The sequence below is a fragment of the Cottoperca gobio genome, chromosome 6, assembly GCF_900634415.1.
Source record: "Cottoperca gobio chromosome 6, fCotGob3.1, whole genome shotgun sequence".
NCBI classification, from domain to species: Eukaryota; Metazoa; Chordata; class Actinopteri; order Perciformes; family Bovichtidae; genus Cottoperca; species Cottoperca gobio.
The window spans coordinates 24223198-24240997 of NC_041360.1; the positions used below are offsets into that span (position 1 = coordinate 24223198).

At 40.9% G+C, this 17800-nt stretch overlaps 1 protein-coding gene across 1 annotated transcript in view; it reads right to left on the reverse strand.

The window, feature by feature from the left end:
• The window catches only part of LOC115009587 (copine-8-like), a 58979-nt gene that overhangs the window by 9555 nt on the left and 31624 nt on the right, over positions 1-17800 (reverse strand). Inside the window, 10 exon segments of the mRNA XM_029433681.1 lie at positions 510-637; positions 4670-4851; positions 6498-6544; positions 6812-6873; positions 7019-7075; positions 7938-8013; positions 9495-9536; positions 9883-9987; positions 11015-11118; positions 13019-13082. Coding sequence (XP_029289541.1) covers positions 510-637; positions 4670-4851; positions 6498-6544; positions 6812-6873; positions 7019-7075; positions 7938-8013; positions 9495-9536; positions 9883-9987; positions 11015-11118; positions 13019-13082 — 867 coding nt within the window.

Genomic DNA, 17800 nt, shown 5'->3' on the forward strand with positions numbered 1-17800 from the left:
TTCGGACATTTTCAAGTGGGGTTGTATGAGGTAATCATCCTTAGGGTTATAATACCTACAGTAGATGGTGGTTGACAGGTAAAATGACTGTTTTTGTCAATGGAGTCTGGTGTCTTTGAAGAAAGCATAGATAAGAGCTTCAGTTCATCGTCAGAAAGGGCTGTCTGAACGCCCCCTCCCCCGTCAACAGCAGTCCATACCTTAGTAGTACTTCATACAACCCCACTTCAAATAATCCTAACTCTCCCTTTAAGGCAGCCTCAAGTCATCTTTGTAGACTGTTGTGTGTGTCGCACGTGTACAACCCACCACATGGAGTATTGATTCCTGCGACGGCGCTAATAGCACTTTTATTTTAATCCCCTCCTCCCTTTGCTTCACAGATTGCTGTCCAGCAGCCCACACACACACAGAACTGTGAATATAGCGGCGGCACTGTACTCCGTGGCGTTTGCGTGTGTGTCAGTCTACATGTAACTCATGCGTGGCTGAGATTGCAGAGGACCTACCTGGCCACGTGGTTAATAACAGGGGAGAAGTGGGTGGGTCCGTAAAGACGCACAGATTTGAGACTCTGGTAATAGGCCTCCATCACCCCCTCGATACCACTGCAGTACGGGTTCTGTGGATTACCATTCTGCACAGAGAGACAGCAGTGTTAGTAAAGGGTGGTAGCACTGAGATGTAGACGTGGTTTTACTGGCTCACTGTGAGAGCATTCTGTCTACTCTCAGATTAGAAGACCCTGGGGTGTCTCGATGTTTTGAGATAGGCTTATGGGAAATGTGTTTTGACTGGATTTTTGTTCAGAGAAAGAGTCAAAAAGTCATAAAGAGGAGCGATAAACGCCGCAGTTTGGGTAAAACTAAGATACTGAAGAGGGAGGTTGGCAAGCTGACACCGCCACATTTGATTTGTGGCGTCGGCTTCCTGGTGCGAGTACTGCAATAAAATACATTAATTGAAGTTCAAGAGACGCAGACTGACTGCAAATGGGATTGATCATTCAGTTTTGTATTCAAGATTCAACAACTTTATTGGTATTATGCAAGCACAACAAAAGTGCAGTTGCGTCATCTTCAAATGCTGCATTGTATTTAAGATACAACTAACGAGTGTGCAAAGCATCAGCAGTGTCTCAGATATGGAGTGAGGTGAACGACATGTGTAGGAACACTGCACAGAATCAGCGGCTTGGATAGTAATAAGTAATAATAATAATAATACTAATAATAATAAACGTTATCCAACGATGGCAGAACATCAGTGTTGTAGTTCAGTCGTTCCACAGCTTTTGCGAAGAAGCTGTTTTTCGGTCTATTTGTGTGTGTGTGTGTGTGTGTGTGTGTGTGTGTGTGTGTGTGTGTGTGTGTGTGTGTGTGTGTGCGGAGCTTGTGTAATGTCATATTTAATATTTAGAATGAAGTCATTTAGAAGTAAAGTTAGTTCTTATGCAAACAGTGTTTCTTATCCCATTGCGTGATTTAAATTTAATTTGTTTTGCAACTGTATTAAGTTGTATATATTTTAGGGAGATTGGTTTTTAACTAAAATGATTATCTTTGTGTACTAATCCCCACGTCAGTAGAAGCTCTGTTGATAATGCATCAAATGTCTCTTTACAGCTGCAGAAGCACAATTCTGCCGAGTCAAGGAGGTTTTGTTTACGCTTTAATGTCATTTCTGGAACTCTAAAAAAGTTTAACCATATTTATAAAGATCACACGTTAGCGTTTCTCCTTCAGGGCGATGCTGTTATTCCACTTTCCTGCTTTAGGTGGTCTCTATACGACACCAGCGAACACAGCGAGTCTTTGATTTAATGTCAGCCGGCTAATATGTAGAAAGATGTGTTCAAGGGCAATTAGAAAAACTTGCTTGCATTAGGTCTCTGCAGTACACCTGGGACGCACTGTATGCAACACCATGCATCAAGGTTAAAGTTAAATTGAATATGGTTTGTTTTGATATTCACAGACAGTAGAGCTAAAGGAAATAATAAGAGCAGCCCGAGGGAGATTTGATATCCCTTTATGGGGAAAGGGCTGGGAAGGAATTACATTTTATTTTCAAAACAGGCATGTTTTGGCTGCGAATTGAAGGATAACAGGATTACATGCAGACATCAAAAACATCAATAATACTCCAATAATATGAAAACATATTACCCATTATAAGAGGCACTAGAGGGTTGCACGCCCTTAAGGATGTTAAATCCAATTTTACATCAAACATATTACACATTTCTAAGGGAAATGTCGACAGTTAAATTCTCCCGTTGAAGCATTTCTAGAAAAGAATATCCCGAGGCGAGACACTTCACAACTCTGCACGAGCAGCGGGTACCGGGACAAGCATTCTGGTGAAACCCATTGTGCTGAGATACGATTTGTTTGCAACAGAAGTTACAAAAAGACGAAACATAATGATGACAACAAAGCAACTTCTTGTTTTAAGATGTTGAAGTGAAGTTGCTGCAGTGTTTGTGTATCTCTGCAGTCTCCATATTAAAATTGATGTCTGGTTGACTGGGCTTCAGATATCCCAAAGAAACAATACATTATTTAAGCTACCCATATGTTTTGGGATTCTTTAATTATCTCCGTATAAAACCATCTTGACTATAACTCTGCTTGGTTGCCCTTGAGTACAAACAGTGCACATGAGACTCCTTTGTTTTTTAAACGGCGTTGCATAATTACATCAGACTCAGTGGTGGCGTTCTCCCACTGCGGCTGCACAGCTGCAGCCTTTCCTATTTAAGAGCTGACAAAGTTAAATCCTTAATGGTTAGATCAATGCATATGTGCCTTGTCTCGAGGTTCTGCGCCTCTGGGGAGGCTGTTACCCAACACTGAGCAGCTGTAATGGCTGTAAACGCCTCTGGAGCAACATCTGGCAGTGACAGTAGACCAGAGACAGGACTATGGGTGGCTGAGGAGTGGTCAGGACGTCCACAGCCCCAGAGCACTTGACATTGGCGGAGTGGTATTGACGAATCCTGGTTGAGATGACCAAGCTAATCCCGATCATTAATGCGTATTATGTGCATCATTTCTCAAGTAATTGCCCTACCTTGGTATGATTTCTAAAAAGAAATAAAACTATCTTTGTCCCTTAAGAAGGACAGAAGCTGCCGTCACATGATAAGAAGGTAGGGCGCAGAGCATCGTGCAGACTGTTGTAAAAGCGCAGCGCATGTATACCTCATCAAAAAGTGGTTGTGCTTTGAAGGGTAGCACCCGAGGAAAAAGTAGAAAAAACGTGCACTCTGTAATTTCAAGGGTCGCGCTTCCGTCTAAATGGTGTTACTGCTGATCATGTATGGGAGGCACCAACTCTATAACCATGTCTGTCTATCTGTCTCACACACACACACACACACACACACACACACACACACACACGATGTGAGTGATTTGGTGTAGAAGGGATCCAGAAGATGACCCTCCAGGAACTCTCTGCTGAGACCAAAGATGCCTCCAACAAGAGTCAACGAGAAACATTCAGCCGCACTAATGAAAGAGGAACTCTCTGATGAGTCTAATGATGTCTTCCATGAGAGACAAACAATTGGTATGAACACAAACACACATTCCAACCTCCGAGGGCAAAGTCTGTGGCCGCCAGTGAGAAATAGATTTAGTGTGTATGCAGCAAACTAACCATCTTATTTGGCTTCTTCCACAGTGTGCGCAGGCAGGTTGGCTTAACTTGTTCATGTTTTTGGGCAGCAGCGATCACCACCCACCAATAAACTGTTGCCTGTCCCATCTGTGTATGAAAGCGCCTGCTTTTTTTTACATAGTTCTGGTAAAACTTTATGTTTACATCTTGCTTACACACAAGCGGTTCTGTTCTCACTGTGACAGACAAGCTTCCTTCAGCTGCATTCAAATAATTATTCTCAGTGCCATATTCAACAGCAGTCTGAGAACACGCCTAATTTGTTTTTATACATCCAGTCCTACTATTATTATTATTATTATTATTATTATTATGTATGTTGTTCAAAATTAGCACCATATTTCACACGAGCCCTGTTGTGTCGAGTCACAGCTGCGGTTATGTTTTGTGTTCGGTTTGATGTTTGTCTGTTCGTCAGCAGGATTATAGAACTGGCCCGACGTTCATGGAACTTGGTGGAAGGATGTAGCACAGGCCAGGGAAGAACCCATTACATGTTGGAGCGGATCCATACAGCGGACGATGTATCCTCATGACTTTAGTGCTCGTTTAGTGCTTTTAATCTTTCCCCATCATCAAATCTCATTTCAGTCCTAAGCCAAGCTGGGCCTACGTAGAGTCTCTCATAGAGAGGCTGCAGAGTCTTGTTTCATTTGTATTTTATTACTTCCACTATTCAGCACTTTAAGAAAGCTTTAAATTGTGTTAGAAGAACAGTGTCACCTTCCTGCTGCCATAAAGCTATATATTCTTTGCTGTAAATCAATCCTGCAACTTCCTGCCAAATGTGGCCTGGTGGAGGCCTCAGAGTCTTCAGATGTCTCTTGTTCGTAACGGTGATTATGTGGAATAAATTAACAGTTATTGTGTCGGCTTATGTAGATAATGGATGCACATGAATCTATAGTTGGAAGGACACGTGTTTTGTGTGGATGGTCGAATGTTTGGATGATACAAAGGCTGGGACAGGTTGTTTCCTCACCAGTGCGAACTCGTGCGAGACCCGTCCGTCCGGGGGAAGCTTGGCACCGAAGCCCAGTGCAGGAAACATCTTGTCGCTGTCGTAGTCCTGGATGATCTCTCCGACGGCCCGCAGAGCCATGGCGTAGTCGTTTAGCTGGTATGGGCTCATGTAATGGAGCGAGGTGGGCTGGGACGGGTTGCCTGGGACCAGAACGGTTCAACACAATAAAACACACATCAGCATCAAACTATAATTATGCCTGTTCCCCTTTGGGCTGAGTCATATTACAACACAACAAAAAGTGGGTGGGAGGGGGTTAAAACGCACGCTCACACACTTTCCTCCACAGGAGGCAGAAATAATGTCGCTGGTTGCCTGAAACCTCAGCGGGTTGTGTGAGAAAGTCGCCACAGTTTCAGCTCCTAAAGTAATAAGATAATGAGCTACAGCTGACCCCCCAACATATTCTCCCCCACGCTCTGAAATGAATGAAATCCGGAAACATGAAGTAATTCACTTGCACACTCGTCCTGACAATCAGAACTACAAAGTCGGGCTTTTGTCTTGTCTTTATTTTCAGCCGGGAAACGAGAGATAAATAAATGAAAGTAAAACCAGTGACTGTCACCACAATGGCGACGTTAAAAGGAAAGCTGGTGTTATTTTCGACTTCTGTACCTCGTCTGCAGCGTTCAGCCTCAAACCTTTTCATCCTTTCTGAGGATGTGAATATTTAAAAATAGGTCAGAAATATGTCGTTTCATTTCAAAAGGCTCAGTAATTACTTAAAAGGCGCTGATGGGCACATTATTCAAACAGGAGGAACGGTTTATTTTGCTGGATTAATATACGTTTGCTGCTATGGTGAATATTTACGACAGCTCATACGTTCATCATAATGAAGGTAATAATGTCAGCCAGTAGTTAATTGGACAACAGCAGAGCTCTACGGCACAGAGGAATACGATGCACATCAGGCTCAGGTTACAAAGACAACGTGTCATCCTTGTTATAGGACAACATATTGCTGTGTTTGCTCTTTTCATGTTTTTTAATAAAGGTAAACTTGGAATATCACCAGCCTTGTCCTTTAATACGCAATCAAAGTGTGCTGCTTTGTACAGTATTATAAAGTTATATTCTCACACAACTCCTGTTTAGTACTTTTCCAATATGAGCGACCGAAAGAAAATCAGCGTGTTCCTAATCGGCAACAAGAAAACAAAATAATGTAATTATATGCATAATATAACTATTATTTCTGACATTCTCAAAGACGGGGATGTGGAAAACTGATTAGATGGCAGTAAAGACAGCCAGCCATTTGTCCCGTGACATAATGATGTCTCCAACTATTGTGTTACATATATTAACTTACTAAATGATCTCTCACTGAAATGAGAACATCGCTCATGTGTGACAAACTCTTCAGCGCAGAATTGCTCGTTTTGTTTGTTTGTCGTTCAGTTCTTGCCACTGACAAATGTACAGCAGTTTCACCTGTGGGGCTTCATAAACACTGACTACACGCCAAAAACAATCTGAATTGGGAATTCAATTTGAGCCGTGTGGGTGTAATGAGTTTCCGTCGACACTCGGGAACAAACGGCACAAATTGTGGCTGGAAGAGAACTCCGAGCCGAGCTCAGAAGTATCGGATAATGCTCTCGTGATTGTCCAACTTTCATTTTTTGTTGTTGTGTCATTAGAGTGCCATAAGAATTAGTCAATTAAAAGTGACGGATAAGGACTCACTAAAGAGTTCACATCGAATGAAGATCAGAGTGTCAACCAGCGGAAGTGTTGTCTTCGGGGAAATCATTGATACGAGCTTTAAAACACTTACCATTTGATGCCGTGAAATCAATCGCCACTGTGAAATTAATCTGAGTCCTGCAAGAGAAAACGAATCACGTAAGGAGTAACGTGGAGCCATCAATCATGCTAGATTATACCACAGCATGTTTCAAAGCATACAGCGGCGAGCAATTAAGCGGCGGGTTATCGGCAGCCGTCAGTCTTATTATTGGAGCGAAGAGATAAACACGGTGCGCTAATCCTCTCCGCTGAGTCACTGCACACTCTGGATTTACAGATGAAGGCGATGCAGCCGCTTAATCTCTGCAGGATCATGCGCGCGGGCTTTTATTGTGAACTCACCCGCCTCGGATGTAATCCAGGAAGGAGAGCTCGGTGTCCACGAGGCAGGACAGGAGTGTGACCTGCAAGTCAGGAAGAGCGTAGGAGTTACACGATAATCAGCTTCACAGAGACTGTAAAGGGAATAGTGTGGATGTAGCACCCGATTCTCAGATTAAACCAACGCTCACACATTTCTAAATCATCATTTGAAAACTGTCGACTCACCGTTCCTGAGTTTTGGTACTTTTTCTTCTTCTTTCCTTTTTTCTTTGGATTTAGCACCTGTGGAAAGAACATGTGGCAGTGAGCAGTGGCTGATCCCCACTCATGTCTTCTTCTTGGGTCAATCGACCCAGAGTCAAATTCTGCGTTCACATCCTTTCTGCCTTTAATTCTCTACCTTCTTTACACTTTGGAGAAGAAACAACTGGGTTAGGTTTAGGAAACACTCTCATGTGACATTTCTACTAGTTCAACCCACTCTAATCTTTCCCCCATCATATCCAGCTAACCAGCAATATGTGTTCCTGGAGCACATAGAGTTCATGCTAACCAACATCTCCCTCCATATGAAGCTGCTGCGAGTAGCACTGACTCTTGAGTCTGTAGCTCAGCTCTCCACTGGACTCACTTTTTAAGAATTGTGTGCAAAGAGACGTGCAGTGTGCAAGAGTTTTAAGTGTTCACTTCTGACTGACTGGAAACGCTCCCACGTCAAGCATTGGTCTTCCCTTCACAGAGCGATTTAAACGTGTGTGTGCTTTGTCTCTCACGTCGTCAAAGGGCTGTCTGAGGGTTAAGACTCAGTTTAAAGGTTAGGATACGAAACAGCCAATCAAAATGTATTTCACACACTTCTAGCAAGAAAATATAATCCTTTCAAATTTGGACTGAAAGCCCCCCTCCCAACATTTAAACACTGGAGCAGGGATTCACTTTGAAGTTCTTGAACTTATAGAAGAATAGACTTTGTGTTCATGGCAGTATGGCAGCTCTTTTATCACATAGTGTTGTCTGTCCCATCATCCCTTATTATTGTCTATATTTTAGGGTTCTTTGCACACATGAATATGTTGCTGTTCATATTACTCATACTGTGCACTGAGAGGATAATGACTCCACAGGTACGTGTAAAGAATATCACCTCGTAGATGTGGAACTGTGACTGACTTCTGGACATTTCTCTGTAGCTGGTGCTGAAGTCTCCGATAAAGTCGTGGCTATGAAAGAAGAACACACAGTCACTTAAAAACAACCCTCCATGTTCTGCAGTGAACAAAGAGGCCCGAGACTAAACCCCATAATAACACGAATCAAAGATCCCATAACAACAGTAAAACCGCTCTCCAGACGAACAGATTCGATTCATTTCTCTTGAGTGTAATCTCATTGTGAAAGTACGGGAGATATCAGGAGTGTCACTAACAAGCTCCTTGGTTACCAGAGGCGTGGGCATAGCAACCAATTTCATGGAGATAATCAGGGTCAGAACTTTGTGGGAGCTCAAGACAGTCACCGCCCTTGAAGTGTCAGAAACTGCCTGTGAAGCTCACGATGAAGGGGCGAACTGTGGCCCTGAATACTGGGAATGTACTCGCTTCGTGAAATAAATAGCGTCTTTATTCCCTGAAATGATGTGTAGGGAGTGCCGTCACATGTGTGGCTCATGTGTGACACGTTTCTACACTTTCTGCTCTAACAGTGGGGAACAAGAGGGTGAATCAGGACACACATTCTGGAGCGTGATCTGTGACTAGAATCCCAAACGTCCCTCTCTACTTTGCACATATGCTCGTGTACTTTCAGGGCAGTTTTTAATTTTTTTTAGATGAGTGTCATCCGGCCAAAGTGTTTACATCTTAGAATGGCATGTAGGATTTATAACTACAGCAGTAATAGAACAAGCACAATATATATCTCGTAGGTAATTACTACATGTACTCTGCCCCAGGGCCTTGTTGCAAATGTAAGTGGTGCTTGTTTCACAGCAGGATGTCAAAGAACTTATAAATCTGTATAGACGGATGGAGCATCATAACATAAAGTGCAGCACAGACATTATCATTAAAAGGACAGTTTACCCGCAGAAAAACAACATATGTATTCTCTTACCTACTATTTATCAATCTAGATTGTTTTATTGTGAGTTGCCGTGTGTTGGAGACATCAGCCGTAGAGATGTCGGCCTTCTCTTCAATATATTGGAACTAGACGGGACTCGGCTTGTGGTGCTCAAAGCTCAACAAACTACATATCAAACAACAACAATGTGTGTTTCCAGAAATCATGAGCCGGTTAAGAGAATCCACAGACCTCGTCGTGAGCAGTTTCATGCAGGAACTTTTTTCTTTCTACCGAACTTCATCCGTCAACCGCATCACCTCGCAGAAGGAAACGTGTATCTACTCATGGGTTTAGTTCGGTAGAAAGAAAATAGTTCCTGCATGAAGCTGCTCACGACGAGGTCTGTGGATTCTCTTAACCGGCTCATGATTTCTGGAAACACACTTTGCTGTTGAGTTTCAAATGTATATTTTGGCTTAGAGTGTCGAGGCCGATATCTCCAACACTCTGCAACTCACACCAGAACGATCTAGATTGATAAATAGCTCTGCGGGTAAGAGGGAAAATATGTATTTCGGGGTGAATTGCCCCTTTAAATGAAAAAAAAAGTACAAAAGAAAGAGCATTTTTCCCTCACCCTCCATCTCTGTCCCAGTCGTAAACCTCCACCTTAATGCTCCTGTAGGGAAAGAGAAGAGGGACGACAGAAGGAAGAGGAAAATCCCATTAAAAAACCAATTAGCAGTCTTTCTGCTTAAAAACCTGGTAACTGGTCCGTGCAAGGCTGGAGTCCTAAGTGGACAAACCTACGTAAGGCAGAGAGGGGAGGTTGTTATCAGTATACCCTGGTGTAACACGGGCAAATAAGAAAAGGAAAAAGATAAAAAATAAAAATAAAAAGGAATTAGAAAGTCCTCTAACTCTGTATTATAATGACATAACCAATGAGTCTTATGACGCAGTTCATTAAGGAGGAATGTCCTATCAGTCTAATTGTAAAACTGTCACGTGTTTGTGGACTGTACCTGTCGTAGTCTCCATTACAAAGCGCCCTGACAGGAATCTTGAAGGCCTGCCACACCGGATCCAGATTGTTCTTCACCACTTCTGTTTTGTGGCAGATGGTATACCTGAGAGCCGTCAACAGAGGACACAGTTACTCTGAAAGTCCAGCTGAAATCTCATTAAGTCATCCATCTTCGCAGTAAAAGTTAATGTCAATGTGTTTTTAGATGCAGTAGTAATTCATTTTGGTATTTATTAACAGTTTTCCCAAAAGAAAGTGAAGGGAAGGGAAGAGGGAAAAGGAGAAGGCTGAAGATTAAGCTTATCATACTGTATATAACATATAAGCTTTCCTTTTTACATATCATATCCTACTAGGCAATCATTTCACAACAATTAGTATCCTAGGAATGTATAATTCGTAGTAGCAGCTAGCCAGTATTCTGTGGAATGAATGCAAACATCATGAAACTGAAAGGAGAACGCAGAACATGTGGTTTACAGAGCAGACAAACTACTTGCGGGTAAAAACAAGCTCCCCTCTTTTATTAAGAGGAGTGTATCGCTATAAGTATTTCATAAAACATGATCTTAGGCTGAAATAACAGCTTCCTGTTCTTTTTCATGTGGCACCTAGTGTGGCTCTTTGTAACCGCAGCGTGCTGCTGTTACACCCTGCGGCGGAACATTTAGGCTGCATCAGTTAATACCCAGCTGCACAAAAAGAGAATGTGTGTGTTCACTAAGACGCTGAAGTCGACTTGAATAAAAGCATCTGCGGGGCAAAGAAAGTGCGACCTCCACACACATTCTTCACTTAACTCCATCTTATCCATCCTCTCTCCCTTTATTCTCCTCTTGTCAACTCTGTCCTATTATTTCTGCTCATCCCTCCTTCTGCTGCTTTCTCCTGTTAACGTTTGGACGGCGTAAGTCACATACACAGCACCGAGAGTTATGTAACGTCACATCGGCAGTCGAGACCTTATATCCTCTGTATGGGAGCTTTTTGGAGCGTGAAAAATCACGCTCGGAATCTATATGCATATCAGGCGTCTGCACACGCTGTGCATGTGTGTGTGTGTGTAAAACTGAGATAGCCGCTTTTGTTAATTCAGCAATTTGACGCCGGGGAAGCTGCCGTCGACTTACGATCCGTCTTCGTTACTGCGATAGAAGACGAGAAAAGGATCAGATTTCCCGAAGAAGTCCTTCTTATCCAGCTTGTTGCCACAAAACTGCAGCATCACCGACTCCTGAAACGGAGGGAAGTAACCAAAATATAGACGTTACACAGCCTCAGCTGTTAACAAGCGACTCACAATGTGACCGGGAACAACTGTAGATGCGTCCTGCTAGAGATACTTCTTGGAGAATAATTGTGATTTGAATCTTTCTGATTTCTTGTATCATCACTAAAATGTAGGACCGGATAAGTAAGACGGTACTTTATTGTTACTTCTATATCAATGAAAAGGATAGAACACATTGTACTTGTTTACGTTTGGATATTCTCAGCGCACGGGGTTCTGGGAGCTGATATTAAAATGTGATCTTCACCTGCCCGAGAGCAGATGATTAAATCAGGATTATCTGGCTTAATTCCCCCGTTGAACAGTAGCACATTATTACCATGATATCGTCTTGAATCTATAATTAATGAACTCATTTTCGTGTACAGTGCATTTCCCTGCTCAGTTCTGAATTAAGCCGGTTCCTTTGTTTCCCAGTTTGACTGCGAGAGAACAGAGAAGCAGGATGAACTTCTCAGATGGCTGCAACACATGGTGGCAGAAGAGAAAGAGGCGTCTCTACGATGACTTTCTTTCTCTTTCTCGTCATATGTGCGCAAAAGCTGCTCAAGAGCCAAAATGTGACGTTCACCATTTGATATTTTTGACCTGAGAGACAAAAAATACATTTGCTATAAATATATTGTTGTGAGGTGGGATATCTTGTACATGTACAGGAGGCAAAAATCACAAGCAAATAACAACACGGGCCCCCGAGTGAGGTACTCGGAGGACGCCGCAGAGGCCAAATGTTTGAGGTGGATTGTTTCCTGTCGTCATCTGGCTCATAACAAAATGCAGCTGAACTCAAAACCAGTTCTCTTAAACTGGTTGACAACGAGCAGTGCGGTAGTATTTTTAGAAAACACACTTCTGGATAATACACTTGGGTTCTCTAATTGAAGTTAAATCTCTGGTATCATAGCAACGCTAGTGTTACACACATAATGTATTCGGTGCATACAGTTTCAGTGCAGAACTGTGTTTGTAATACTGTGTTTATGTGTACACTGGGTTTATTAGGTGGACCTAGTTCAAACTAATGCAGTCTTATACACACACATTATTATTTTAACTAGTTTGTGTTGTTGTTGAATTGCATTGAGTTATAGAGGAGTGCTTTTAATATTCTGTCCGTCCTCTTCGTTGACAATATTTCACATTTCTGGACAATATTACCACTTTTAAAAGTGCACAGCTCTTCTGTAGCTTTTTTCACACTCATTTCTGATATTTTTCTTGTCTGTATATTTATGTTTCTTGTACACATTTTTGGATTTTCTTTCAATATTTGCTCTTATTTTTATATTTTAATTTATCTTACTGTATTTATGTATGCACTATTATACACATACAGTATATAGCTGCAGTCTCTGTCATACTTATACATAAGAATTTCATGGAATAAAGATATAATAATTAAAGACAAAGAAAAAACTTCAATAAACCTAATATAATAAAAATAAAAATATAATAAAATAAAGACATTTCTTGTTTTAGCTCTTTGCTTTTGACACGGCTAATGTCATTTTGTTCTTATTGTTTTATGTTTGGGGGTTGTGGCTGCAACCATAGAATAAACTAATAAAATAAATTCTGATCTTATTCTAAGGGCTGTGTGTGTGTGTGTGTGTGTGTGTGTGTGTATATTTATGTACGAGTTAAGTTCGTAAAAAGCAATTAATGATATTTAAGGAAGAGTCTCCTTACAACCATACTAGCGTTTAGTTTAAACAGATGGGTCAGGCTTGTCACTTTGAAAGATACACGAAAGCAGAAGTTTGGTCTAATTAGAGGAAAGAATCTGAAAAGTGTGAACGTTTTACTTGAAATGAATCAACAGGGGAACCAAACAGACTCTTACCCTGCAGTTGCTCAGCTCTTCTGCTCTCACTATGATGGTGCCACATTTCTTTCCCGGGATCCCGCTAGAAAAACAGAGAGAGAGAGAAAAACAAGATATTCCCTTTAGATTCACGCAGCCGAAGGCCTCAAACAGCAGGTTTGTGACAGGTAGGACAATGGGTTGAATCCACAGAGGCACAGGAAGAAAACCCTCCTTCTTTATTCTATTATAGTTCATTTATAACCTAGTTCTTTTTATGTTTTTGTCTCTTAACTCTAAAAACAAAAAAGCTTTGCTTACTAAAACAATTAACACTATATAACCCTATTAGCTGATACATACTGCACCGTGCAAACTATATGTGCACTGATCTGTATCTGAGACAGTAGTAGTAGTACATACTGGCATAATTACATTGATGCTACTGTACATACTATACATAGGGGTTCGTTGTTTATTAGTGTCACATCTATATGCACCCTCCGATTAGATGATAAACTGCATTTTGTTGCACTAACTGAGTCTTAAGACCCTGTCACACATATCCGTATGACAGAAACGTATGTCGGCGCATACAAAATATCGGCAATACATTGGTATAAATTAAGGGTAAGTTGTGATTGTTTGAAGGACGCAGACCATACGCCGAACACGCCAGACACACGGCCCTGTCACACAGTTCAGTATGGCAGAAACATGTCGTATACATAACGAATACATAACTAATTATTATACGCATGTCAAACCTATTGATAGCGTATCACTTACCTTATTTAAAACGTATCAGAGCGTCTGGCCAACGGAGCTGGAAAAGTGCCATTTGTTTCACGTCATGCTGATGCTGGAGAACGGCTAACATGCTGAACGTTAGCTGTACTGTAGAAACACGTTTAATAAGTTACTCCGTCGTTAGGCATCATCTTAACATCGGGTAGGAATAGGGTATCCACTCGTTATCAATACATTGGCTGTAGGATTCACCGTCAGCCGGCGTAGCCGATATCTAATGTACCTCTAATGTATTCACGTAAGTATTTACGTAGGTAAGTATTCATGTACTATATTTACGTAGGTAAGTATTTACGTACTATATTTACGTAGGTAAGTATTCACATACTGTATTTACGTAGGTAAGTATTCACGTACTGTATTTACGTAGGTAAATATTCACGTACTGTATTCACGTAGGTAAGTATTCATGTACTGTATTTACGTAGGTAAGTATTCACGTACTATATTTACGTAGGTAAGTATTCATGTACTGTATTTACGTAGGTAAGTATTCACATACTATATTTACGTAGGTAAGTATTCACGTACTATATTTACGTAGGTAAGTATTCACGTACTATATTTACGTAGGTAAGTATTCACGTACTATATTTACGTAGGTAAGTATTCACGTACTATATTTACGTAGGTAAGTATTCACATACTGTATTTACGTAGGTAAGTATTCACGTACTATATTTACGTAGGTAAGTATTCACGTACTATATTTACGTAGGTAAGTATTCACGTACTATATTTACGTAGGTAAGTATTCACGTACTATATTTACGTAGGTAAATATTCACATACTATATTTACGTAGGTAAGTATTCACATACTGTATTTACGTAGGTAAGTATTCACGTACTATATTTACGTAGGTAAGTATTCACGTACTGTATTTACGTAGGTAAGTATTCACGTACTATATTTACGTAGGTAAGTATTCACGTACTGTATTTACGTAGGTAAGTATTCACATACTATATTTACGTAGGTAAGTATTCATGTACTATATTTACGTAGGTAAGTATTCATGTACTATATTTACGTAGGTAAGTATTCACGTACTGTATTTACGTAGATAAGTATTCATGTACTATATTTACGTAGATAAGTATTCACGTACTGTATTTACGTAGGTAAATATTCACGCATGTATTCCGTATTCACGTATGTCTAACATCACGTAACGTCTGCATATCTTATGAAGCACACGTCGGGTACGTCCGGTAATTTTGGTTAGACATGTGTATCTGTATACGTTCATTTTTCCGATCCGATGAAAAGTTGGACGTATTTGGACTCTGATACATTTTCATATGCGTCGGCATACGTTTCTGGATATGTGTGACAGGGCCTTAAAACCTTCTTAAATTCATCTTTTCTACATGTAGCTTTTATTCACATAATAGTTTCAGGCAAACAGAAGTATTTATGACACTAATAATCAAGCTCTATGAAAATGTTAAATTATTCTGCGGTTAAAATGTCACTTAAATGCTCAAACTGCAAACAATACAGAATGTAACATTTTCTACTTTACCCCCCTGCAGAAGGGAATCACATTTATTTGCATGATTTTCTAAATAAATATTCATTTATGCTGAATGAACACCTTCAAAAAAGAGCATCAACATAATGTAACCACATCCAGTGACATTTCATCTGTGATGTTTGTTTACATCCTGAGCTGGCGAAGCGTAATATTCAGCCAATAAAGCCAAGGGAGACTGACCACTAAAAATAGACCCGATGAATGCCACAGACCGCGGGCCTGAATCAGAGCGAGGAAGTGGGAGAGATAATTTCATTTGGCTAAGCACTGTCCAGTGCAATAACAGATGTGGAGACACTGATGGCACATTGATGTGAAGCTTTGATACCCCCACCAACCCCCCGCCACCTGAGACACACCGCCGCCCTTTGATGCACGGCGAAGCATTCAGTCAAATTAATTCACTGTACAAGCAGAGAGATTTCTCAGGAAGGGGGCAGATGGAAAAATGGCAGCGAGAGAAGAGAAGAAAGATGGAGGAGAGCAGGAGAGGCTGTCGAGTGAAGTGACAGAGAGGCTGTAAACATCAGAACGTAGTAGGTGGGGTTTTAGACCCATGTGCTGATATATATATCTTGCATATGTGTAATAAAGCTGATACATCATATATTCTAGATTTATCAGCCGGCATATTCAAATATAACACGCCTGCTCCATATTTTATTTAATAACCAAAACGTCTTTTTTTCATCTGGATTTGTAAAATACACATGTTGTATTTGTTATACATTACTACATGTTGTATTTGTCTGTTATTTTGGAAGTGTGCATACTATGTTAAACTGTATGTTATCCTGTCTGTTTTTACCAGCAATGATGTGGCAAAGACTAAAGTAGATTGTCACGTTCAATCTTTATTGAAGTAAATGAATGTGTTAGTTTCGCCCTCATCCTCTAACGTCTCCCAGCTAAACTCCAGTTTCCAGGATAATTGAAATGCTCTCTTGTGCGTCAGCTCATAAACTTTGCCACAACTGCGCATGTGAAAAGGGAGCGAGATGAGCTACTTCCAGCATTAGCTCCAGATAAACAATGTTTTCATTATTTTTTACCTCTTGCATGATTTACTAGTCCGACGGGGCATTCTCCGTGCCCCCTGGTGAGCAGGCGGTCCTTATCGTCGAGCCTCAGTCTGTGCACTATGCTGTTACGACGTACGCAATATAATGTGATCGGAATCTCCATGCTTTGATTTTACACGTACTTGCAAATAATTGACCCTCTTTCTCCTCTAACTTCCTGTCGCCTATCAACGGTACACTTTCAAATAGAGGTATAAAAAATAAATAAAATAAAACATGCTTAAAATATCAGTTTATGAAATGAGGCCGAAAGTAAAGCCGACTCCAGCTTCACTGCAGGAAACAGGTCCCGTCACAGACCTGCATTAACCATACCTTAAGCATAGTGTGATGTGCTAATATTGTAGATATAGATCATCATAATTTAGGGTTTTGCAGACTTGTCCAACACTATCCTTCTGTCTGGCAATAGGGTTGTAATAGACGATCTTAGGACACATGAGTCATATTTGTGCAATTGTTCATGAACAAGTAGCACAATTTGTAAAGAAAAAAAGTCGCGAGTCACCAAAGAGCAGCAACAAAACAAAGTTAATGATTTCTGTGATTCAGACTGCGCTGTGAAGGCACTGAAGTTCATTTACATCGTACACAAAATGTGACATAATCTTACAATTACATTGTTTTGCGTGTTTGGAGATTGTTGTCATCAGTCTTCTTTGTTGCTCTTTGCTTCTGTGATGTGCCTCCACTCGACTGAGCACAAGTGTGACGCTTTTGACTCAAGATGTGCTTTTTGTGTGTTTCACTTGGAGGCAGCAGAGTGAGTGCAAACACACACACACACAAAGTTGTACAAACTTATAAACAATTATTACACAATAATAAAGAATATCTAAAAATATCTTAGCATATCTAAAAACAAAACAAAAAAAGGGGTAAAAAAAGATCTGAGAGAATGACGGCAGGCCGAGGTGATTACATAACTTTTTGCACATTGCTTGTGTGTCTTCAGCAGGCCCATTCAGCTGCGCACGCACACACACACTCACACACACACACACACACACACACACACACACACACAGGACACCACTAGAGGAAAGGGGTTGAGGCGAGGGTCAGCCTACTGATGTCTCGCTGCCGCAGTAGGAAAACAAAAGTAACAACGAATAGTTCTGCAGTTCTTCTGTGTGAGACGACAATATGAGACAATCAACTAACCCTACCCTAACCAGTTTAACAATGTGCTTTAATAAACAATTGTTTGTCCATGTCTTATGAGGGGGGGGGGGGGGGGAGATACTTCCTGTGTCCAATAGAATGAGTAAGATTTTCTTAAAAAACAATTTATAGACTCAAAGAAAAAAATCCTTTTTAATATAACCCAATGGTGTGTGGTGGACTATGTATCTGCAGAGACGCTGCCCTCTTTCTCCCCTCATTTCC